Source organism: Rhizophagus irregularis, chromosome 13 (assembly GCF_026210795.1).
Source record: "Rhizophagus irregularis chromosome 13, complete sequence".
NCBI classification, from domain to species: domain Eukaryota; kingdom Fungi; phylum Glomeromycota; class Glomeromycetes; order Glomerales; family Glomeraceae; genus Rhizophagus; species Rhizophagus irregularis.
The window spans coordinates 374-24,271 of NC_089441.1; the positions used below are offsets into that span (position 1 = coordinate 374).

A 23,898-nucleotide genomic window follows, 5' to 3' on the forward strand; every position below is an offset into this window, starting at 1 on the left:
CTCACCCTCACCTCACCCTCACCCCTCACCCTCACCCTCACCCTCACCCTCACCTCCCTCACCCCTCACCCCCTCACCCTCACCCCTCACCCCTCACCCTCACCCTCACCCTCACCCTCACCCCTCACCCTCACCCTCACCCTCACCCTCACCCCTCACCCTCACCCTCACCCCTCACCCTCACCCTCACCCTCACTCCCTCACCCTCACCCCCTCACCCTCACCCTCACCCTCACCCTCACCCCCACCCCTCACCCCTCACCCCTCACCCCTCACCCTCACCCTCACCCTCACCCTCACCCTCACCCTCACCCTCACCCTCACCCTTCACCCTCACCCTCACCCTCACCCTCACCCCTCACCCTCACCCCTCACCCCTCACCCTCACCCTCACCCCTCACCCCTCACCCTCACCCTCACCCCTCACCCTCCAGTTTCGAGCAGTTTTGGCATTTGTTATAATGAAGATTCAAAAAAATGAGTTTTTCTTGATATACCAATTTAAATAATAAAATAATGTAAAAATTCGCTATACATAAAAATTATTAAAAAAAATTTTATTGTTATATTACATGCTCATATATCGAATACATTATTTATTTATTTTGTATTACATTATTCATTATTTCTACATTTCACTTATAAAATATTCCCTATAAAGCTCTATTACCGTAAGCTTATTTTTTTAAAAAAAATTTCCTAATTAAAGTTGATAAATTCATCCATACTTAATTGAATTAAAGATCTTCCCGATTTATATCTCAACACCTTACGCCTAATACCTTTTAAAATTCTCGCTCTTCATTAGTCACTTCAAAATTTTCCAGGCGAAATTATGCGTAAATTAATCAAAATTTCTACATGAATCAGCTTCGTCGCAAATGATGGCAATAATTTCTTCTTCATTTTGCAAATCATCTGCACTTCAGCTGGCTTTACATGTTTTAACAATTTCATCATCTAATAAAAAGCAATCATTGCTGTTAATTTTATCAGCATTTAAATAATCCAATGCCAGCATAAATGCGATTATCAAATGGTAATTTTTAGCTCTATAAAAAAGTTGTCCAAACACTGTTCAGTTTTTTGCTTCGAAAATTAACCTCCCCGTTCCGAACATTTACTTGACATTTATTGACAATTATCAATGATATTGTACATTTTTTAATGTGGTCGAAAATTCTCGAATCTTCCTCGCATCTTGTATTAAATTCAAAACAAATATTATATAATAATTCGAAAGGCTTAACGACCAGAAAATCAACCCCATTCCAAATATTTATCAGACAAACATTTTTTATAAGCGGGGCAGATACATCTTCCAAATCCTTTGATCTTCCTTTCAACTCAACTTTAATAATAAGCATTAACATCCATCTTCCCCATCATTACCTTCCTCATCCTGATTCATTCGTTTTTAGGCATTGCAGAATTCCGGTTTCTATCCAGCAGTTTTTAATTCGTAGCTTTATTCAACTTAGTTCTATGTTTTTACAACAAAATCAATTGCATTACGAATTGACGATCTTCTTTGGTTATTGATTTCTTGTCACCAGATGTATGCTTCAACTCTGTTTTACACCAAGAGTTTTCAATATTTGGCCGCTGGTCAAATGATGAAATAATATCGGGTAATAACGTATTGGTCGAATATCGGGAAATAATCGAGAAGCCCGATATGGCGCCATTAAACATTAAACGTTTACGAAATTATCGGTAATCCGAAATGTTTAATAATATTTTATGAAAAAAATCTGATTTTTTAAAGACATATCATTAAAATATCAGAAAATTTTATTATACCTATCGTAGTCTGATAGGTCGTTGGAATAATTTACGGCGTAATAATTATTTATTCGCATAATCTTGATCTTTTTTTAATTGATAAACTTTTTTTTTTTTACAACTTTAAAGTTAATTTTTTTAACTTTTTTGCTTTTAATACTTTAAATAAATAAATTTTTATCAACACCTTTTCAAGAACCAAATATTTAACTCGAAATCAAATTTCTAACTTCTGGCAAGCTCGTCCAACGTTCGGAATATAATCTGCAACATGCAGAAACGGATTAAAAAGTTTCACTTTAGTAGTCTCCGGACTTCTTTTCTTTTGAAGGAAACGCCGGACTCTTGGAGACTTTAATGATGCTCGAAGACATATTACCGGTATCTAAATTAGTTCCCAGTCTGAGGTAAAGTTAAGCAAAAATTTTTTTTTTATTTGTTTTAATGAACGTTAGCACTAATATTCTTTTTTATTTTTTAGGTCCAGAACGCCGAAGGTATAGGTTCAGAATTCGACATTTCGAAGGTATACTTCTTCGAAATAATTTATTTTTTTATTTTTTCGACTAGCGAAACGTTTATTAACGCTTCGTTTTTTTGCTTTTTTAGGTTCGGCCGGGCAGTCCTTGGAGACGGAACTCGATATTTCGAAGGTATACTTCGAGTATACTTCGAAATAATTATTTTTTTGTTTTTTCGACTAACGAAACGTTTATTAACGTTTCGTTTCTTTTTCTTTTAGGTTCGGCTTCTTTGGGCGTTTCAAACAAGGCTTCTTGGGCTTCTGGACGGACGGAAATCATAAGACATTTTGAAGGTATATATACTTCAAAATGTCTTTCTTTTTTGGGTTTTTTTTTCAACGAAACGTTTATTAACGCTTCGTTTTTTTTGCTTTTTTAGGTTCGACTTCTTTGGGCGGCTCCTTACTCGGACATTTCGAAGGTATACTTGAAGTATACTTCGAAATATATTTTTTTTTTGTTTTTTTTCAACGAAACGTTTATTAACGTTTCGTTTTTTTTTCTTTTAGGTTCGGTTTCTTTTGGGCGGCTCCTTAGACGGACGAAATTAAATTCGACATTTCGAAGATATACTTCAAGTATACTTCGAAATATCTTTTTTCATTTTTCAACGAACGAACGGAGTTTCGCGAAACGCCCGTTGCGAAACTTACAATTTTTTTCTTTGAGAGTTTGAGAAACGTTATTCTGACGCTTTTTTTGTAGGTTCAAGGGGGAGCTTCGAAATGGCAAACCTCGAATGGTAAGTTTCACAACGCGAAACTTATTTTTTATTTATTTTTTTTGTAAGAAACGTTATATTAACGTTTCTCTCTTTTTTTGTAGGTTCGTATTTCGGCCTTGTGAAATTCGAAATGACGGTGAGTTTCGCGACGTTTAGTTACGTTCGAAACTTAAAAAATTGAGAAACGTTATATTTTTTTAACGTTTCCTCTTTTTGTAGGTTCAAGTGTTCGGCTCGGTGTTTCGAAACGGTAAGTTTAAACGTTGCGAAACAATCTTTTTTTTATTCTTTTTTTTGTAAGAAACGTTATATTAACGTTTCTTCTTTTTTTGTAGATACTCTCTGGATATTGGATTTCGGTTAGGTTTCAAGTTCGTTTGAAACTTCGATTCTTTTTTTATTTTTTTTTAAAAGAAACGTTACTAATGTTCTTTATTTATTTTGTAGTACCCGACTTTTATACGGACTGGGATGCTAAGGCCCAAGAGAGGGTAAGTTTCAAACTCAATATTTTTTTTTTTTTTCAAAGAACGTTTCTAACGTTCTTATTATTTTTTTTGTAGAATCTGTAGGCTCCGCGCGCCTCCGGTACTTTCAAGGTCGAAATGGTAAGTTTCGTAACGAAAATCGTTAAACTTTATTTTTTTTAGAAACGTTTTAACGTTTCTTTTTCTTTTTTTTGTAGGATTTGTTGAGCTCGGTATTTAAATTCGGTAAGTTTTTTTGTCGAAACTAAATATTTTTTTTCAATAAATCGGATTTAGATATATGGGGGCTGTTAAAGAAACGTATCAACGTTCTTTTTTTCAATTTTTTTAGGTTACCGGACTCCTAGGAACTTGGAAGTCTCGGTATAATATATGGGTGGCGTATGACGTTTGATTGTGTTAAAGAAACGTACTAACGTTTCTTTTTTCATTCTTAGGTTACCGGACTTGGAAGAATCCGGTAAAATATATGGGAGGAGTGTATGGCGTTAATTGTATTAAAGAAACGTATTAACGTTTCTTTTTTTCATTTTTTTAGGTTACCGGACTCCTAGGAATTTGGAAGAACCCGGTAAAGTATATGGGGAAGTGTATAGCGTTGGTGTTTAATTATGTTAAAGAAACGTATTAACGTTTTTTTTTTTTTAGTTTACGGACACTACCCTTAGGAATTTGGGAGAACCTGGACTTAGGTATATGGGATAATGCGGTGTATGGTGTTTAATTGTTTTAAAGAAACGTACTAACGTTTCTTTCTTTTTTAGTAGGAACGCCAGACAAGATTACGAACTGGACTTTGGACGAAAGGTAAATAGAAGGGTTTTTCTATTTTTTTTTTGTAACATTTTTAACGCTTACTTTTTTCGTTTTCTTGTAGGTGTAATTCGCCTTCAAGATGAAATTCGACACAAGGTACCAGAACTTATTTTTTTTAATATTTTTTCGTTAAGAACGCTTTACTAAACGCTTCTTTTTTTTTTATAGAGAACGAAATAATATTTCACTCTACAATTTTACCTAAGTCAAAATCAACCTAATCCACCATGCAATCTAATATCCATCTTCTGCTTAATTCGTTTGGTATTAGTAGGCAATAGTTCGGAAGAGTTGGCATAAAAACTTTGGGAAAAATAGTTGTTTGTTGGAATCGAACCAACTGGAATAATATTCCAAACCATTAACAACATAATGTAGATAGATAGAATAGGATAAATTAACGAATATAATTTTTAAAAATATAATAATAAAATAAATATATATATATGTTATTATGTTAAATAAATAAATAAATGAATAATATATAGTATATATAAATGAATAAATAATAAGTTTTCGGGTTTCGATGTAGCAAATATACATCTAATATTATAAATAGTTCGGAGAAATATCGGATTGCTGAAATTCCCCCCCGATATTCATATAGCACTTTACTTTCACGGTTATGTTCTAACCTGAAAGTCACATGACTTATACCTGATGCGCCGAGAACCGGTCACAAATCGGAGTGGATCGATCAGTGCCATTCAGGTTAAAATCGAAAAACATATAATAGGGCTAATCGGGTATATGAAATTTACCCGGTAGCCCTTCATTCGACCAGTGTGTCTAAAGAAATTAATCAATTTCGATGTATCTGGGGGTTGTAGAATGCGTGAATTGCGGTCATCAGCAAGTTTGAAAAGTGTTGATTCACACCTGGTATACGCGTTGATCAACACCAGCTAGTTGTTCAACGCGTTTTACAATATTAATCAACACCCGTATACTAAAGTATATTAACGCATGTACAATATGCGTTGTTAGTAATGTGTAGTTGGCACGTATGCATTGTTGTTCAACGCGCTGTATATTAACACTTAATTAAATTAAATTATATTTATTTTTACTCACCTTAGGAATTGAACCAAACACCTCAACTTATACTATTAATTATCTCACGTCTAGCAACAATATTTTATTTAATTTAAGTATATATTATATATATTAAAATTAATATTTAAAAAAATTATTTCGGCATTGCGTAATGTACTCTATATCATGTGTATCGCGTGATAATGGATTATTAATAATTACCGCTGCGGACTGCGGTATGGCGAAAAAAAAATTAAGCTTTTTTTAAACGAAAGCAATTTTTTCGCTCTCTTTCACTTTCGTTATATTTGCCCATTTCGCTTTCGTGCATTTTCACTTTCGCTCGCTTTCACTTTCTTTCCATTTCCCCTTCTTTCCCCTTTCACTTCCGTCTGTTTCACTCCTTCCACTTCGTCCTGTTTTCCCTTCATTTTCTTGCCCGTTTTCTCGCTTTCTCTCGTTTCATTTAGTTCCTTCGCTTTTCTTTCCATTCTTCGCCGTTTTAAAAACTTTCCTTTTCGTTCCCTCATTTTTCTCTTTCGTTCTGCCCTTCCAACTCCCGTAAAATGAGCTCATTCAACGGAAATGTAGATAATTTGACAAATTCCGCAATATAAGGTTATTAATTCCAGAGATATAAGCCTTTTACAGAAAAACTTTTGGTGAGTTTTGCAACGAAACGTTGCGAAACTATTTTTTCATTTTTCTTGAAACGTTGTTTAACGTTTCGAAATAATTTTTTTAAATTTATTTAATCGGAACGTTATCTAACGTTCCGTTATTTATTTTCTTTTATTTTTTTAATCGGAACGTTCAAAACGCTCCGAACATAATTTTTACTTTTTTTAATCGAACGCTGGCTAACGCTCCGACATATTTTTTATTTTATTTTTTAACCTAAACGCTGAAAAACGCTTCATTTATTCTTTTTTTAACTTTTAATCGAACGTCCGGGTTAACGCTCCGATTTACATTTTTTTCTTCATTTAACGTAAACGTTTTTAACGCTTGCTATTAACTTTTTTTTCATTCTTTTTAACGTGGAACGCGAAAAACGTTCCGATTTACATTTTTTTTTTTTTAACGTAAACGCCAACGCTTCGGCACAACTTTTTTTTCTTTTTTAATCGAACGCGTTGGCTAACGCTCCGAATTTTTTTATTTTTATTCTTTTTTTAACGTAAACGCTTTTAACGCCTGCTAATAACTTTTTTCATTTTCTTAAATCGGAACGCTACAACGTCTGAACTATTTCTCCCATTTTTTTAATCAGAACGTTGAAAAACGCCCACTATTATTTTTTTTATTTTTTCTTAATCGAACGCGGCTAACGCTCCGACATTAATTTTTTTATTTCATTTTTTTTAACGTAAAACGCTTGAAAAACGTTTCAAATATTCTTTTTTTTTAAATTTTTTAATCGAACGCTAGTAACGCTCCGAGCTTTTTTATTTCATTTTTTAACGTAAACGCGATAACGCTTGCATTATAATTTTTTTAATTTTTTTTCAATCGGAACGTCGCTAACGTTCCGATTTTTTTTATTACATTTTTTAATGAAACGCTTATTAACGCTTGTAATTTTTTTTTTCATTTTTTTCCCTTTCTTCTTTTAGGTCAGCGGTGGGCTTTCCGAAATTCCGGCAAGAATCGGAAAACCAAGCCATTCGTCAAGATAAGTACGAATCTCGGTTTAATTTTTTTTCTTTTTTTTTAATATTATTTTCAATAAACGGTTACTAATAACCGTTTTTTTCTTTTTTTGTAGTTTCGGGTGGGCCTTCCAAAAGATCGGAAAAACCCAAAAGATTCAAAAAAGCGAATCTTTATATATATATTTTTTTGTTTTTTTGATTAATGAACGGTTACTAATAACCGATTTTCTTTTTATTTTTTTAGGTTCGGTGGAGGCCTTCCGAAGAACCGAAACCAAAGATTCGTAAGTACAGAATCTATATTTTTTTTTGTTTTTTTAATTTTATTAATGAACGATTACTAATAACCGTTCTTTTCATTTTTTAGGTTCGGGTAGCTTATGGTTCTTTGGAAAAGTGGAACCAAGTTTCGTATTACGAATCTTGGTTTTATTTATTTTTTTTTAATATTATTATGAACGGTTACTAATAACCGTTCTTTTTTTTGTTTAGGTTCGGTGGTTTTCCAAAAATCAGAGGAACCAAGATTCGTAAGTATTCCGAATCTTGGTTTTAATTTTTTTCTTTTTTTAAAAAAAATACTATGAACGGTTACTAATAACCGTTCTTTTCTTTGATTTTTATAGGTTCAGGTGATTTCCGACGAATGGATGAACCAAGATTCGTAAGGTATGAATACGAATCTTGGTTTTATTATTTATTTTTTATTATTATTTTGGAACGGTTTACTAACCGTTCTTGTATTTTTTTTTATAGGTTCGGTGGGCTTCCGAAGAACGGAAAACCTAAAGATTCGTAAGGAATCTTTACTTTTTTTTTATTTTTTTAATTTTTTTATTATTATGAACGGTTTACTAACCGTTCTTGTATTTTTTTTTTAGAAGTTCGGGTGGGTTTCAGACAAACGAAGGAACCAAGATTCGTAAGTACGAGTACGAATCTTGGGTTTTATTTTTTATTATTATTTTGGAACGGTTTACTAACCGTTCTTTCTTTTTTTTATAGGTTCAGGTGGGCTTCCGAGTTCCGAATAATGGAAAAAAAAACCAAAGATTCGTATTATGATACGAATCTTGGGTTTTTTTTAATTTGTTTTTTTTATCTCTTTTTTATAGGTATCCGGTTCCTTCAGCGTTGGACTTTTAATTAGATTTCTCAACGTTAGACGTGGCGTTGCTGTAGATTAGCATTTTGGAATGAATTGGTAAGTTTCGAATAAAACTTACATTTTTTTATTTTATTTTTTTTATTTTTTTTTTAAATTTCTCTTTTCTTTTTGTAAATCTCGGTCAGATTTTTAGAATAAGATTGTGTAAGTTTCGTTAACGAAACTTAATTTTTGTGTTTTTTTTATTTGAAACCTTATCTTGTTAGGTAGTATACCAGGGGCGCTTTGTCAACGGAAATTTAGTACGTTGATCGCTTAAAAATCCGCAGCAATCCAATTATAACAAGAGGAATTGATTTTTCATTAGATAATTTGATAATTTAATGTAATTTGTATTGTAACTGTATTTATAAATAAATTTACAATTAATGAAATGTTAATAATATACAATAATATATATATTAATAAATTAATACTATTAAATTAACTACATTGCTATACGCGTTTTTAATATCAATATACGCGTTTTTATACATTATATACACGTTATTAAACTAGTGTTATTTTACTGTATGTTGTTTTACACATAAAACACTGTTGCACTACGCGGTTTTCAACATTTTTAAGTGGTGTTGATTGACAAAGCGGTTCGTATCTCTACACTTTTTGGCTTGAGAACATTACATGGCGTTTTTCAACACTTTATACGCCTGTTTAAAACTTGCTGATGGTGTTTGATGGTAAATAACATAATTCAATATTACTAAAAGAAGGAATATCATCTTCTTTTCCATAAATAGGAGCATTATCTACTAATAAAAGAATGTTTTTTCCCTGAGTACACATTAAACTATTTAAATTTTTTAAATAGTCTAACCAAATTGACTGTTGCATCTATGCAGTTTTATTCCAATAATAATCTACATTATCTTTAACAGATACATCATGAAGGGGTTGAGAATTTTTATAATTATGTATAAATAATGGCTTAAATTTATTTTCACCTGTAGCATTGCATGTTAGTAAAATAAATAGTAACTCTGTTTTTGGATTTTTTAGTTCCAATTACAGGACCTCGTGCAAATGTTTTTTAAAGGTTCTAATTGCCAAAAAAGAGCTGGGTAAATAATAATTGATTTAGATTATTTGTTTCATCACAGTTATAAATATCTTGCAAATCATATTCAAATAATTTTTCAGCAATTGTTGTCCAGTATTTATTAAGCTTATCAATATCAGGTGCATTAGCAGCCTTACCTGATTTAACATATGATCGAAGATTATTTCTTTTTTTAAAATTAGTTAACCAATTTGCAGATGTACTGAATCCTGTAATGCCAAATTTATATGCAAACAATTTGGCCTTTTGTTGTAATATATCTTCACATAATATTTGATTCATAGACAAAAACTGAGACATCCAAATACTAATTGCCTCATCTATTTCTTTATACATGGACTCTCAAAACCTTTTTCTATCCTATTCAGAATTAGAGATAGATAAATATTTGGATTTTCTTTTTAAAATATCGCTAACCATATTAGGCTTGATATTGTAATATTTAGCAAGTTCAGTATTTGACATGAATGGATTATCAGCTTTTTTAAGACAAAGCTCTTTCTTTTATCCTATAGATAATGTAACACATTTTTTTCAGAAGATATAGTGAAGTATAGTTAAAAGAAATATTTTTTTTGATCTATGGTAACAAATATTTATAATTTGATCAATTAACACTTGTTATATTACTATATTAAGAATAATTCATTATATAAAAAAATATTTTATTTTTATATTGATGATCATTAAATAAAGTAAAAAATCTTTTTTTTATAATAATGATCAGTAAATTGAGAAAAAAATCAGTATCTGTTAATCGTGAACAAATACATATTAGTGGTTTACAACTAGACTTCATTATATATAATATCAAAAATTTATAATAAAATCATTATATAGTAATAAAATTAATTATAAGTGGTTTTAGTTTGAGAAAAAAGTTCATTATAAGTCAAAATCAGTTTATCACAAATTGTTATATCAAGTTTTGACTGTACTTTAAAAAAATAAATTTATTCTATATTATATACTGCCCAATAAAAAGTTTTGCATCAATTTATACCAAATTTATATCCATAAGTTATGTACTATATAGTGAGCCTATTTGACATAAAATTTGTATTGTATTTATTTTAAGTTTAATCAAATTTTTAATCTATTTTTGTACATAGATTTATACCATTTTTATATCTAAATTTGTGTCAAATAAGTCTATATATGAGCCACAATATATTCCAATTATAAACTATTTTGAACGAAAGTTCTTTTATTATAATCAAGCAGGTATTGGGATAATACTTTAAGCTCATTCATGACCTGGTGATTATTCTCTTCCTCATGATCATGCTTTAGCGCCTCTGCTCAAGTGATATTAACAATTTAAGTATTACTATCTGTAATGTACACTAGTCGAAATTGTTCAAATCAGATAGAAATCGATCATCTGATTTTAATCTGATTTATAACTCAATTTTGACCGATTTTTTTAAAAAGGCAATATTCCGTTTGGGTTCTGAGTGGTTGCCACTCAGATATAATTCAGAATAAGAAATCAGATATAAATCGGATATAAATCAACAAATACTATTAAATTCGACACTATTAATTAGACATAAATCAACTAAATTTATTATATAAATCAGATATAAATCAGATATAATTCAATTACAATTCAATTTATAAATTCAGATATAAGGTTGCTTGTCTAAACCTCTTCAAAATCCTACGATTAGTTTTGTCAAAATTTTACTATAGATTTATTATAGTTTCGGCAGAGTTTCAGCAGTTTCGGCATTTATAATAAGTTTCGGCAGTTTCGCCATTCTCCAAAGTTTTGCCAGTTTTTAATATAACTTTAATATAGTTTCGGCAGAATTTCGCTTTTCGGCGAAACGCCATCTTGCCTAAACCCCTAGGTTTCGGCAAGCAACCTTATTCAGATATACTATAAAATATATTATAATACGTAAAACTAAAAAAATAGAGTAAAATAAATTTATATATGCTATAAAATATAATATATAATACGCAAAACTAAAAAAAGAGTAAAATTAATTCAGATATGTAATAAAACATACTATAATACGCAAAAATAAAAAAAAAGAGTAAATTAGTAATAAAATAGAATTCTGAAATTCCAACCTAAGGTTGCTTGCCGAAACCTAAGGGTTTAGGCAAGATGGCGTTTTGCCGAAAAGTGAAATTCTGCCAAAACTATATTAAAGTTATATTAAAAAACTGGCGAAACTTTGGAGAAAGGCGAAACTGCCAAAACTTATTATAAATGCCAAAACTGCCAAAACTCTGCCGAAACTATAATAAATCTATAGTAAAATTTTGATGAAACTAATCGTAGGATTTTGAAGAGGTTTAGACAAGCAACCTTATTCTAACCATTAATCTTCTTGCATAAAACTTTCAGATTTATCCGCTTTATCTTCCAAAATTGCGTCTAAATTTTCATCATCAATATTTAAATCGTCTGTATATTCTGTGTTATATACCATATCCAGTTGATCAATATATGACCAATCAGGAGCATCATCTGGTGGTACTTTATCATAGCATTGTATCTTGTCGTCATAGTTTCGAGATCGCAATTGCTTCACCGTTTGTCCCACTCTTACATGTTTATCAAGAATATTTCTTAATAAAAGTTTCAACTAAAATGTAAAAATAAATAAAATCGGAAAATGTAAAAATAAGTAAAATCAGAATTAGTGAAAATAAGTAAAATCGGAATTAGTGAAAATTTATAGCAAAATAAATTATCAAGATAAAATAAGTAACCTCTTCTGAGCGCCACGATAGATCATAAACATTAATGACCGATTTTGAACCTTCATCTTCGGTTTCACTCACTTCCGGTGAATGATATGCATGATTTGCCAGAATTTTTAACAGATCCCGTTTTCCATAACTTATAATTCAGCTATCCTTTTTATTAAAGAGATCTTTCACAGCCTTTATCCTTCGCAATTTTTTCTGATTGATAAATTTAAAATGAGTTAATATGGATTATTAATTTGCCGCTAGATTACATTACATACATCATTTAATCTATTATTGACATGAACTCGTCGATTGTCCATGCTTTCTTTGCCGGACATCCTCAAACTCAACTTAGATCGTTGAGATTTATGTAGGCTACTTTACCACCTTGTTACCTGGTTAAAGGATGGTCGATAATTCGGAGCAAGTGATTTTCAGATTTCAGGAATTAATTTACGTCAAATTTTAATGTTTTTTGCACTGTTAAACGTTTCATTGTAGTTTAAGTTATATTTATCATTAAGTGTTTTTAAGATTGATTTCATTTCGATCTAATTGATATTTAGAAAAAGAAAATTAAAGAAAGTATTATGAAATAATAAAATTAGCAACAAACAGATATGTTAGTAGAAAATTCGGTATAAATTTGTGGTGCCAAAAACGTTAGTTATTGAAATTAGTAAAAAATTAGTAATTATAAAGTTAGTATACGAATTTGCGTTGAAATTAATAAAATTAGTAATTATAAAGTTAGTATACGAATTTGCGTTAAATTAGTAAAAAATTAGTAATTATAAAGTTAGTATATGAATTTGCGTTAAATTAATAAAAAATTAGTAATTTGTAAAAGTTAGTATATGAATTGTGTTAAATTAGAATTGTGTTAAATTAATAAAAATTTGTAAATTGTCGTAAAAGATGAAATTAGTATTGAAATCAGTTGCAAAAATTAGTATCAAATATGATTGTCAAAACTCAACAACCCCTTGCTTCTCTTTCGTTAAGCTCTTCAGGTGATTCTTTAGTTGCATTCGATTTGGAATCCATCAAGTCGTCATCAACATCTTCATCTTTATCGTCATCGTCACTTATTTGGACTACGCTTCTTTTGCCCTTGGCTTTTTTGGAAAGATGCTTGGATTCGATATCATCGATCTCACTTATTCTGATTTTTCTTTTTAATTCTTCATTTTCTGTACTGAATGCATCGTTAATTTCCATAAGCGTACTGAAATCCTCTTTTAAGCTTTTTAATTCCTTAGAAATATCTACGTTTGTTTTCTCCAACTTCGTGTTTTTATTACACAAATCGGCTATTGTCACACGTAATTTATGATTTTCTAAAATTTATTAACCAAATTCAGAAACAAACAAACTTTCAATGTAAAGCAACCAAAACAGCAACCAATTTTAGCAATTTTGTTACAATTATACCAGTTTCCAAAGATGGATTATCATCATCAAGGTCTAAATTATGGCGAAGTTCCTTTTGCTTTTCTAAATAGGAATCTGGAACCTTGAAATTTTTATATTGTTCTTTCATATGCTGAACTTTTGATTTTGAAGTAACAGTCGATTTGCTAGTGGTAGCAGGCGCAGGAGTAGTTTCGTTGCTAGTGGTGGCATCAGGAGTAATTTCAGAAGCGCTTTTGCTAGTGGTGGCTGCGGTAGCAGCAGGAGTAATTTCAGACGGATATTTATAAACTTTGGTAATTTTTTTTTTTCTTGTTGGGACATGGTGAAAGTAAAAAATTAAGAGAAAGAGAAAGAAAAGAGAGATGAGAGAGAAAAAATTCAAAATTTAAACTTTTATAACTTAAAATCAGTCAAATTAAGCTTTTTTCTTATAAGCTTAATCACAATCAAATTATCATGATATTGTAATTACCATCGATTCCTTAAAAAATTTTTAACAATTAAATTTATCTCTTAAATGATTAAATGATCTTTTTTATTCTTTTGATTATACGACGAATTTCTTGTATTGTTCTTTAAAAAAGGATCTAATTTAACTCCTATGTATTACTTTAATTATATGGCGAATTTTTTATATTGTTCTTTAAAAAATAATCTTAATTGAATAATTGACAACATATTATGGCGATTTATAATGTGAAATTGAATTTGTTCGATTTGTAGCGCAGCAGGAATTTACTTTTTAAAAAGAATTAAATTGACATTATTTAAAAATATATTGAGATAAATACTGCAAATTTTTTATTTCATAAAATGAGTAGACGAAAGAGATCAGTTTCTGCTTTACTTAGCAATGATGAAGAATCAATTACAGCTTGCTCTTCGCGATCTCTAGAGCAATTGATGAAGAATCTGAAGAATCAACTTCGATTATACATACACATGACAGAAGAATAGTTCCTTGCAATTGTTCTAAATGTAACGGAAAAATAGTAGATGTTCATACAAAATTGAACCATGAGGCTGATCGAGATTCGGATGATGACCAAGATTCAGAAGTTGTTCAAGATTATAGTAATCCTTTACCATCATCATTTGAAGATTATAGTAATCCTTTACCATCATCATCTGAAGATTATGGTAATTCTTTACCAGAAGATAACCCAGTATTGTCTGACAAAGATTCAGATAATAATCAGAACGTAATTCAACGAATGGAAATAGAGGAAATAGACGACTTATCAACTGATTTACTTCATCGACAACGTTCAAGAAGATACGCAAATCAACAAGCAACAATTACCGAAGAAAAAATTCCTCCAGAATTATTCATAACTGATGAAGAATCAAGCGAAACTGACAAAGAATCAAATGAAACTGACGAAGAATCAAATAAAAGTGAAATCAATAACGGCAATAATAATGATTATAAGTATACTGAAATTTTTGAGAATTATGCCCACCTGTTTATGAGCAATTTCAAGATCGAATTAGTCCAGACACAAATGCCAATAGACAATTTTTGTGAATTTTGCTGTGGATAATAAGCTTTCGCAAAAGATTTAATATTCCAGAAACAGCAACAGAAGCACTTATTCAATTCATAAAGCTGTTATTGATAGAAATCGGCAGTTCTAATTTTGAAGAATTTTCTGGCTCTTTATACTTAGCAAGAAATGTTCTTGGGCTAAAAGATCAATATCATAACTTTGCGGCATGCCGGCATGTCTGAAATGCCACAAATTATATAATAAAAAGGAAGTAGAAGAATTTCAGCAAAATGGAAATCTTACAGTTATGAAGTGTAGTCATGTCGAATTTCCTAATTCGACATTCAGGAGATTAAAACAATGCCAGACGCCTTTAGCAAAAAGATCAACGTTATTACATAGCCGTATTAAAATTCAATCTGAGAAGATATTTCCATTTGCTAGTATCAGAAATCAATTAGCATCAATGTATTGCCAACCGGGATTTGAAAGAAATTTACGTCACTGGTCTGAACGCAAATGATTTGACAATATTTTAACTGATATCTATGACAGTCAGGTCTGGAAAAATTTTAAAGAAACAAGCGATGAAAATTCAGCGAAATTTTTTTGACCTGAAGTGGCCGATTTTAATCTTGGTTTAATTTGAATCTCGACTGGTTTTAACCATATGATGGTATTATTCATAGTACCGGAGTAATATATGCCGCAATTTGTAATCTACCACAAGATATGCGGTTTAAACGTAAAAATATGTTAGTTCTTGGTTTGTTGCCCGGCTCAAACGAAGTGAGTCTTCACCAAATTAACCATTATTTGGCGCCAATTGTCAACGAATTAGTGTTACTTTGGGACGGAGTGATGTTTGATAATACTTTTGAGTACCAAGAACCAAGAAAAATTCGAGCGGCACTGATACTTGTTTCATGTGACATTCCCGTGGCAAGAAAAATATATGGGCATATTTCAGCCCTTTCATTGTGTTATAGATGTGAGAAGAAAGCAAATTATGAAAATCATAAACATAATTTCGCTGGAATGGATAATATGAGCGAATGGTTCATCAATCGAGATTCAGCACAATTTCGCGAGAATGCCCTTGAATGGCGTCGCTGCAATTCAAATGCTGTAAGGAATCACTTTGTAAAAACTACTGGCGTAAGGTGGTCTGAATTGCTGAGATTGCCATATTTTGACCCAATTCGGTTTTTATCAATTGATCCAATGCACTGCCTATTCTTAGGCATTGCAAAGTGGATTGTTAAGCGGATTTGGGTTGATGAAAATATATTAAAACCGGAAATTCTAAAAGAAATTCAAAAGAAAATGAATCAATTCCAAGTACCAGTTGACATAGGTAGGATCCCAGGAAAGGTGGAATGTGGCAAAGGTTTTGCGAATTTTACGGCTGATCAGTGGTGAATATTTTTTAACATTTATGCCACAGTGTCACTTTGGAAACACCTTTTTGGCGTAGATAAGAAGATTCTTATACGCTTTGTAAGAATTTGCTCGATTTTGGTAGGACAAATTGTTCAATCCAATTTAATGGATGAAGCTCACCAAAAATTGGTTAAAATCGTAAAAATAATTGAGCAAAATTACGGTCGAGATATGATAACTCCAAACCTTCACCTTTCGCTTCATTTATACGAATGTGCAAAAGATTTTGGGCCTCTTTACGCTTTTTGGTATTTTTTGTTCAAGTGCATGAATGGCGTGCTAGGTAAGATGCTGACTTCTAAAAATATCCTTTTTCTTCTAAAATTAATTTTAAATTCCATTCCTTTATTTATTTTTTAGGTTCTTTGCCTAATAGCCATCGGAAAATTGAACCAAAGCTCATGCGCCGAATTATGAACGATAAACAAATTAATAATATTGTTAGTTCTGGAATAGTTGATACAAAAGGTCTTGATATACTTGATACCAGACCTTCAGTCGGTTCAATTTCAGAACCCGACGAATTTACTTCAGTTGAAATGGAGCGATATTTGCTATACTCGCAAAATATTAAAGAATCTCCGATTGCTGGATGCGAAGCATTTCCAGGAGAAATGCTAGGCTCTTCCTCAGAAAAAGTTATAATGTCAAGTGAAATGCTTGACATAATGGTAGATTATTATAATGTGACCTACCCAGCAAATAACTTCCAAAAACCATTTGGAGAAGGACCCGAAGATTCAATTATTATTCGCGTCAGAATGAATCAATTCGGAAGATGCAGAATTGGTTCTGAAATATTCAGCTCAAAAATGTCGTCTCATCATGTGAAAAGTTCATTTGTTACGGCAAAATTTATAACGATTGACGATGATGTTGACGTTTACCCTGGTCAAGTTCAATATTATTTTACTCATACAGTTGACCTTCCGAATGGTCCTGCCAAGCATTTTTTGGCTTATGTCCGATGGTATAAACATGCAGGCTCTAGAAATATTCGATATTATTTCAGTAGTGATAATGATATTAATACTTGTGCTATGGTGCGCCGAATTTTATCAAGAGTCACGTGATTGTATTATTCCGGTTCATCATATTCTTAGTCGATTTATTCCAATAAATTACTGAATTTCAGACCAAAGAAATGCAAGAGAGTATTTAGCCGTAAATCAAATAAATAAAAAATACCATATTCGCTAATAGATTCTTATTTGTCAATTTATAGATTAAAACTGGATTTATTATGATTTATCCAGATTTATTGGTATTTGATCGAGTTTGGAAGGATAAGAATTAACTTTAACAATTTTATCATATGCTAATTTTAAATTAAATGTCAAATTTATTATGATTTATTATATTTATTATGATTTATCCGGATTTATTGAGTTTGGGAGGATAAGAATTAACTTTAATTAAAGTTCAAATGCCGAAAATGCCGAAATTAGGCTGAAACTCGGTCTTAATTTTGGCCAAAATTAAAATTCGGCCGAAATTAATGATTTTATCATATGCTAATTTTAAATTAAATGTCAAATTTTTATTACCATAAATCGGAAATGCCGAATTGTGTAAATTGTCTGATTGTTATAAATCGGAAATGTCAAATTGTGTAAATTTTCTGATTGTTATAAATTGGAAATGCCGAATTATGTAAATTTTCTGAATTTTAGCTGAATTTAGTTTGATTTTCAGCTGATTTATCACATGTCCGATTTGCCTTATTTCGACTAGTAGAAGACAATATACTGAAACAATAGGAAAGATCCTTGCAATCAACATTTCCTTTATTTTGGTAAGATCACGTAATTCTTCTGGCACATCACCAGGATCCATATTGTTATCAGCAGAAAACTTTTTAACAGTATTTTTGTCATAGTAGCAGTGACGACATTGTCCACTTATTAGTTCGATAGATGGAAATCGTTCATTACACACAGGGCAAAACTTATTTATGAAGCTATTAATCTTAGTGCGAAAGTTATGTAGAAGTTTTCTATCAGTTTCAGGAAGTTGAGATTCATCAGAATCATTTTGCGTTAGTTCATCCTGTCTGTTGAGTTGCTCTTTAATATTTGATAAAACAAGCCTTTCTTTTCTTTTCATATGGTAACGTTCACATTTTTTTTGCAATCGTAATTCACGTTGTTCTGCAGTCTTAGTTGCTCTTTTTACGCATTTATTTTCTTTGTCCTGAACCAGTCTATTTTCACGTTGCTCAACAGTTTCATCCGCTCTGTTTTTTCATTTTCGTAATATATCATGAAGTGGCTGGGAAACCATTTGATTTACGATTTTACAAGCAATTAATATCAACGAAAACAACAACACAGCAATAAAAAATTCAATGGTATATAATATTTATGAATACAATTATTTTATTTTTTTATTTATTTTTATTTTTATTTTAATTTTTAATTAAAAAAATCAAATATATTGTAAAAATTATAAATAATAAAAAAAATTTAATTACTATTTTTTGAATGCCATAAAAAACTTTTAAGAAATAACTTAAAAAAATTTTAAATAAGGGAGGACAAAAAACAAAATAATAAAATTAAGATATTTTTAACGTGTAAACAGTCATGTGTCATGTGATTTTATAAAGTAATTTTTAGAATCAGAGGCATAAACAAAAAATGTAATGCACGTAAACAAATCTAGGGTTACACCTTATCCTTAGATTTTATTGGCCATACACGTGTGTGGACAGACATCAACATGCATGGTATAGAGTAAAATGGAAGTGTCCTACGCTTATGCTTCAGACAATTAAAAGTTTGATTTAGAATGCCAATTTTTAGTTATATATAAATAAACTGTTAAAATCGTTAAAATTAAGCATGAAATTAGGGAGTGAGACTTGTTCATTTATTGTGTGAGTCTGTAAATCTGCAATTATGTGTAATTTTATTGGGGCTACAAATTTAAATAATCATAAAAAGTAGATTTTGAATGCCAATTTTGAGTTATACATAAATAAACTGTTAAAATTGTTAAAAGAAATTGCTGCGCTACAAAAATAATTTATTTTACTTATAATTAAGATTATTTAAAACTATTGTTATAATAGTAAAAATAAATTGATTTATAAAAAGAATATAACCTAATGTATCTTGCATGATAAAATTATGGGATGTTTTATTGTAAAAACATGTAGTGAACATATAAGCAAAAGTGGTGTAAACGTAATTTTCAAATTAAAATTGAAGAAATGCATTATGCCGATCTATAAGTAAAAAAATTTGATTTGGCGTAGCACAAAACTTTCTTGACTTTTATGAACTTTTTTAATATTTCTGGAGCTATTAATTAAAGTGATCCCAAATTTAAGAGTTATACGTAATTTTATCAGAGCTACAAATTTAATTAATCTTAAAATTTTGATTTAGAATGCCAATTTTGAGTTATACATAGATAAACTGTTAAAATCATTAAAATTAAGCACGAAATTAGTGCGTGAGCCTTATTCATTTATTGCATGAGTCTATAAATTTGTAATTATATGTAACATTATTAGGGCTACATATTTAATTAATACTAAAAGTTTGATTTAGAATGCTAATTTTGAGTTATACATAGATAAACTGTTAAAATCGTTAAAATTAAGCACGAAATTAGGGCGTAAGACTTATCCATTTAATGCGCGAGTCTATAAATCTGCAATTATGTGTAATTTTATTGGGGCTACAAATTTAAATAATCTCAAAAAGTAAATTTAGAATGCTAATTTTGTGTTATAAATAGATAAACTGTTAAAATCATTAAAATTAAGCACGAAATTAGGGCGTGAGCCTTATTTATTTATTCCATGAGCCTGTAAATTTGTAATTATGTGTAAAGTTATTAGGGCTACAAATTTAATTAATCTTAAAAGGTAGATTTAGAATGCTGATTTTAAGCCATACATAGATAAACTGTTAAAATCATTAAAATTAAGCACGAAATTGGGACGTGAAACTTATTTATTTATTGTGTGAGTCTATAAATTTGTAATTATGTGTATACCTATTAGGGCTACAAATTTAATTAATCTTAAAAAATAGATTTAGACTGCCGTTTTTGAGTTTTATATAGAAAAACTGTAAATTTACTGTATTGTAAAAATATTTATTTTTAATAATTTTAATCAAAGATTATTTAAAACTGTTGCTGTAACAATATTAATAAATTGATTTTTTGAAAAATAAAATATTTGAACATTATGATAGTAAAATATTTGAAAAATTATACCTGTTAGGATGTAATGTTATATTATATATAAAATTAATTAATTTTTTTTTTTACATATATAAAAAATTTTAGCATTACTATAGAACACATTATCTCACTATCTAGTGATCAGATTTTATTGATCTTTGGCTTATTAGATTCATCTTGTTAAGTCAAATCAAATGTTATAATTTTATAATTTTTAGAATAACACTTATTATAAAACATCAATTGAAGTACTGTTAATTCTATCTTATAATCTAATGATCAGAAACAGATAATTTATAGCTCATTAGATTCATCTTACTAAGACGAATCTAATGGTTATTAGATCATAAAAATTGGATCATTATTGGCCAAGATATTACGATTTGAAATTTTAATAACATTTGCCTTAAAATTTGGGGACATATCACATGACCGTTAATCTGTGCGACAATAGATTTTATATAAATATGTAAAAAATTGGTGTCGTCCGTAGTATGTACAAAAAAAAATTATAAGATATATACCAAATTCGTCATGCCTATTCCCGTTGATCCTAAAAAAATTGCTTTCTTGTTTATTATATTACTTCCTCTCGTATTCTTTGTTTTTCTTTTTGTAAATTGCACAATTATTGTGCTCGTTCCAATTTGGCTTCCGTTTGCAGTCTCGTTTGCTGGGTATAAATCTTTTCCAAATAAATATATAATAAACACGTACTGTACTGTCAAAAGCATTCATACTAAGATCACTTAACGTCTGTCTTTAGGTGTCAGGTGTCGGCTATATCTCGAGTAATCCTGTCAATTGATTTTAGAATAGCCAGCCTCTTTAGACTTTTTATTTTATCTCGAGTAATGGGATCTCTTAAGCCAGTTCAAAATCTACCTGAAACGTCTCAAACTCTCTCAAAGTATGAGGATAGGCCTGGCCAAATAGAAACGTTTCTTGGTAATAAAACTTTTATTTCTTGAATAGCATAATGGCAATATATATAGTAGTGTCTTGATGTTTATTTTCTTGATCTATTTATAGCTTATACGAACAATAACTTTAGCTGGCCCCCCTCAATGCCGGAATATATAAGGAGATATTGTTTCCACCAGATCACTGGTACCGGGTCTAATATTGATGTTCAAAGTGGGCGCGATATCATATTCTTTTACAACGCACTCAAAAGAGGGGAATTCTTAGGTCACGAAAATGATTGGGTGACCGTATACAACCAGGAAATAAAGGCATATGGAAAAGAGTATAGCGACGATGAATTGAACCACATTTTCAAGGAGATGCCTGGTGCCATACAACTTCCAGTTAATCAGAAAAGTCTGCCACGCAGTAAAAAAAGAAAGATGGTAACTACTAAGCGTGTCATTGATAATGGGTGTGATTACAAGGTTTGAATTGTAAATTAAAATTAAAAAATTAGGGTTTAAAACTTTAATTATAAGTTTTAGTACATGTAGTCCTCAAAACAGTTTAATTTTTTTCAAATAAAGTCCAGAGTTGGCGTTAGAAGACCTGAAGAACCTGAACTAGTTGCTCTGATCAATTATAACTTATATGATCGTTATGATAATCATAAAAAATATGAATGCGTCATAGACACAGGTGCACCTTCGACGATCTTTCCATTTCAAATTAAAAGAACACTTGGAGATGAGGGATGGAATTTAAGACCTATAGCAGGCTCAGGTTATGGAGGTGGCGTAACTGAAATCCATGCAAATAAAATGTTTGAAGTCCATCTCAGCGATAGGTGTAATTGGACAAAATGGGTCCCAGCAAAGATTACAGTCTGTGATCAAAAACCTGGTGATGAAGTAGAGCATGCACTCATCGGTAATGATGTTACCGACCAACTTGCATACGCACACGAACCGAACCGTCCAATAAAATTTTTAGATAGTACAGATGAAGAAAAGCTCACCCAGTTTTTGAGTACATGTAATTAATTCATTAATGAAGATTATTGTTGTCTGTCCATCAATTTTTACCCTTTCCAAATAATCCTCTATGTAAATCATGAAATATTTGAGTGATGTGTACTCTTAAATCACGCGATGATGGTGTAATCATCCAATAAAATAGCTTTTTATAAATTATACTTTATACTTTATTCTTTTTTAAGCCTAAACGTTATGAAAAAATTCCAATATACCGCAAGTTTGATAGGAGTTACTAAAAGCTTTGGACAAGGATCACCATACTAAAATAATATTATACTATATAACACAATAAATATCATACTAAAATATTTTATATAATACAATGAAACATATATAATAAACAATAATATTAAATATAACACGAAAAAAACTTTCTATTGTGACTTATAATTACACAAAAAAAAATTTTTCTCTTTTAGCAAAAAATATTCTTATCCAAAATAATAAAAATGAGTAAGAAAATAGATCTTTTAGACATAAAAGAACTTGATATTAATTATATTGAATTAGATCCTGTAAGTAAAATATGTGAGGCTAAGTTTTTCAATTTAATAAATTAATTTTCTTTTGGCTTTCTTAAAAGAATATTAAGTTGAAAGTGATAGTAATACTATTAAAAGTAATAAAGATACTGATATAAGTGATAAAGAAGAAGATTCAATCGCAATATTTTCAAGAAAAACACATATACAAGAAGTTCATTATGCTACTGTACCAATTGAATATCCAAAAACTTCAGAATATGGTGTTGCCATAATATATAATATTACAGATTGGAAGAATTCAAGAGACTATTGGAAAAATGTAAGTAATTATCATTTATTAATCTGCAGCTTTATTAATTCTATTAAAATTATTAAATATAATACAAATAAATTTTTCTCCTAATTCAATATTCCTTAGGTGAAGGTAGTCAAAGTTCAATTAAAAACTGTTCATTTTTTGGTAATATTAGTGTTAAAAAAGAAGAAAGAAACTGTATGGAAATCAAGTACTGTGAATTTATCAATCCTGAAATTATTAATATGAGCCATAATGAAATAGATTTTGATTCAGAATTTTGGCAAGAAATCAGTAAGAATAAACATGTTGAGACAAAAAAATCAAAGACCTATACATATATATAAGTTGCAATAGTGCATTTTATGTGTAAGTTACAAAAGTTAAATGATAATTGATTTTATTTAATAATTACTTTAAATCATAATAAGCTATATCTTGGAAGTATGAAATCTAAATGTAAATTTAAACAAAATGGTATATCTTGTTCTGGCAATAGTGATACCTGGCTAAACTCTTTTTGCCAAAAATTTCGGTTTCGTCACCAACTAGTTTTGGTTTCGTCATTGACTAAACTATATAGTAATAATTTTTAAGTTTAAATTTTAATTATATAAAATTATAGTTTTATTATAAAAATATATGAAATTATATTA

At 30.0% G+C, this 23,898-nt stretch overlaps 6 protein-coding genes across 6 annotated transcripts; 3 read left to right on the plus strand and 3 right to left on the minus strand.

Moving 5' to 3' along the window:
* Nucleotides 1-2,145: 2,145 nt before the first annotated feature.
* On the plus strand, nucleotides 2,146-4,611 carry OCT59_004634 (uncharacterized protein; the record flags this gene model as incomplete). The annotated part of the gene is made up of 15 exons (XM_066137807.1): nucleotides 2,146-2,192; nucleotides 2,395-2,438; nucleotides 2,528-2,602; nucleotides 2,689-2,730; nucleotides 3,015-3,051; nucleotides 3,135-3,169; nucleotides 3,253-3,283; nucleotides 3,369-3,397; nucleotides 3,481-3,524; nucleotides 3,606-3,641; nucleotides 3,719-3,746; nucleotides 4,060-4,097; nucleotides 4,170-4,213; nucleotides 4,286-4,328; nucleotides 4,609-4,611. 15 exons carry the CDS (start codon nucleotides 2,146-2,148, stop codon nucleotides 4,609-4,611), a joined length of 576 nt encoding a protein of 191 aa, XP_065997014.1.
* Nucleotides 4,612-5,674: 1,063 nt separating this feature from the next.
* Nucleotides 5,675-5,902, minus strand: OCT59_004635 (uncharacterized protein; the record flags this gene model as incomplete). The annotated part of the gene is made up of 1 exon (XM_066137808.1): nucleotides 5,675-5,902. The coding sequence occupies one exon, from the start codon at nucleotides 5,900-5,902 to the stop codon at nucleotides 5,675-5,677; it is 228 nt and encodes a 75-aa protein (XP_065997015.1).
* Nucleotides 5,903-11,591: 5,689 nt separating this feature from the next.
* Nucleotides 11,592-12,041, minus strand: OCT59_004636 (uncharacterized protein; the record flags this gene model as incomplete). The annotated part of the gene is made up of 2 exons (XM_066137809.1): nucleotides 11,592-11,858; nucleotides 12,036-12,041. 2 exons carry the CDS (start codon nucleotides 12,039-12,041, stop codon nucleotides 11,592-11,594), a joined length of 273 nt encoding a protein of 90 aa, XP_065997016.1.
* Nucleotides 12,042-12,942: 901 nt separating this feature from the next.
* On the minus strand, nucleotides 12,943-13,510 carry OCT59_004637 (uncharacterized protein; the record flags this gene model as incomplete). Its single annotated transcript, XM_066137810.1, has 2 exons — nucleotides 12,943-13,307; nucleotides 13,402-13,510. 2 exons carry the CDS (start codon nucleotides 13,508-13,510, stop codon nucleotides 12,943-12,945), a joined length of 474 nt encoding a protein of 157 aa, XP_065997017.1.
* Nucleotides 13,511-21,370: 7,860 nt separating this feature from the next.
* On the plus strand, nucleotides 21,371-22,468 carry OCT59_004638 (uncharacterized protein; the record flags this gene model as incomplete). The annotated part of the gene is made up of 3 exons (XM_066137811.1): nucleotides 21,371-21,464; nucleotides 21,549-21,910; nucleotides 22,013-22,468. 3 exons carry the CDS (start codon nucleotides 21,371-21,373, stop codon nucleotides 22,466-22,468), a joined length of 912 nt encoding a protein of 303 aa, XP_065997018.1.
* Nucleotides 22,469-22,911: 443 nt separating this feature from the next.
* OCT59_004639 (uncharacterized protein) lies at nucleotides 22,912-23,589 on the plus strand (the record flags this gene model as incomplete). The annotated part of the gene is made up of 3 exons (XM_025327318.1): nucleotides 22,912-22,981; nucleotides 23,055-23,270; nucleotides 23,366-23,589. The coding sequence occupies 3 exons, from the start codon at nucleotides 22,912-22,914 to the stop codon at nucleotides 23,587-23,589; spliced, it is 510 nt and encodes a 169-aa protein (XP_025171874.1).
* Between the last annotated feature and the right edge of the window lie 309 nt (nucleotides 23,590-23,898).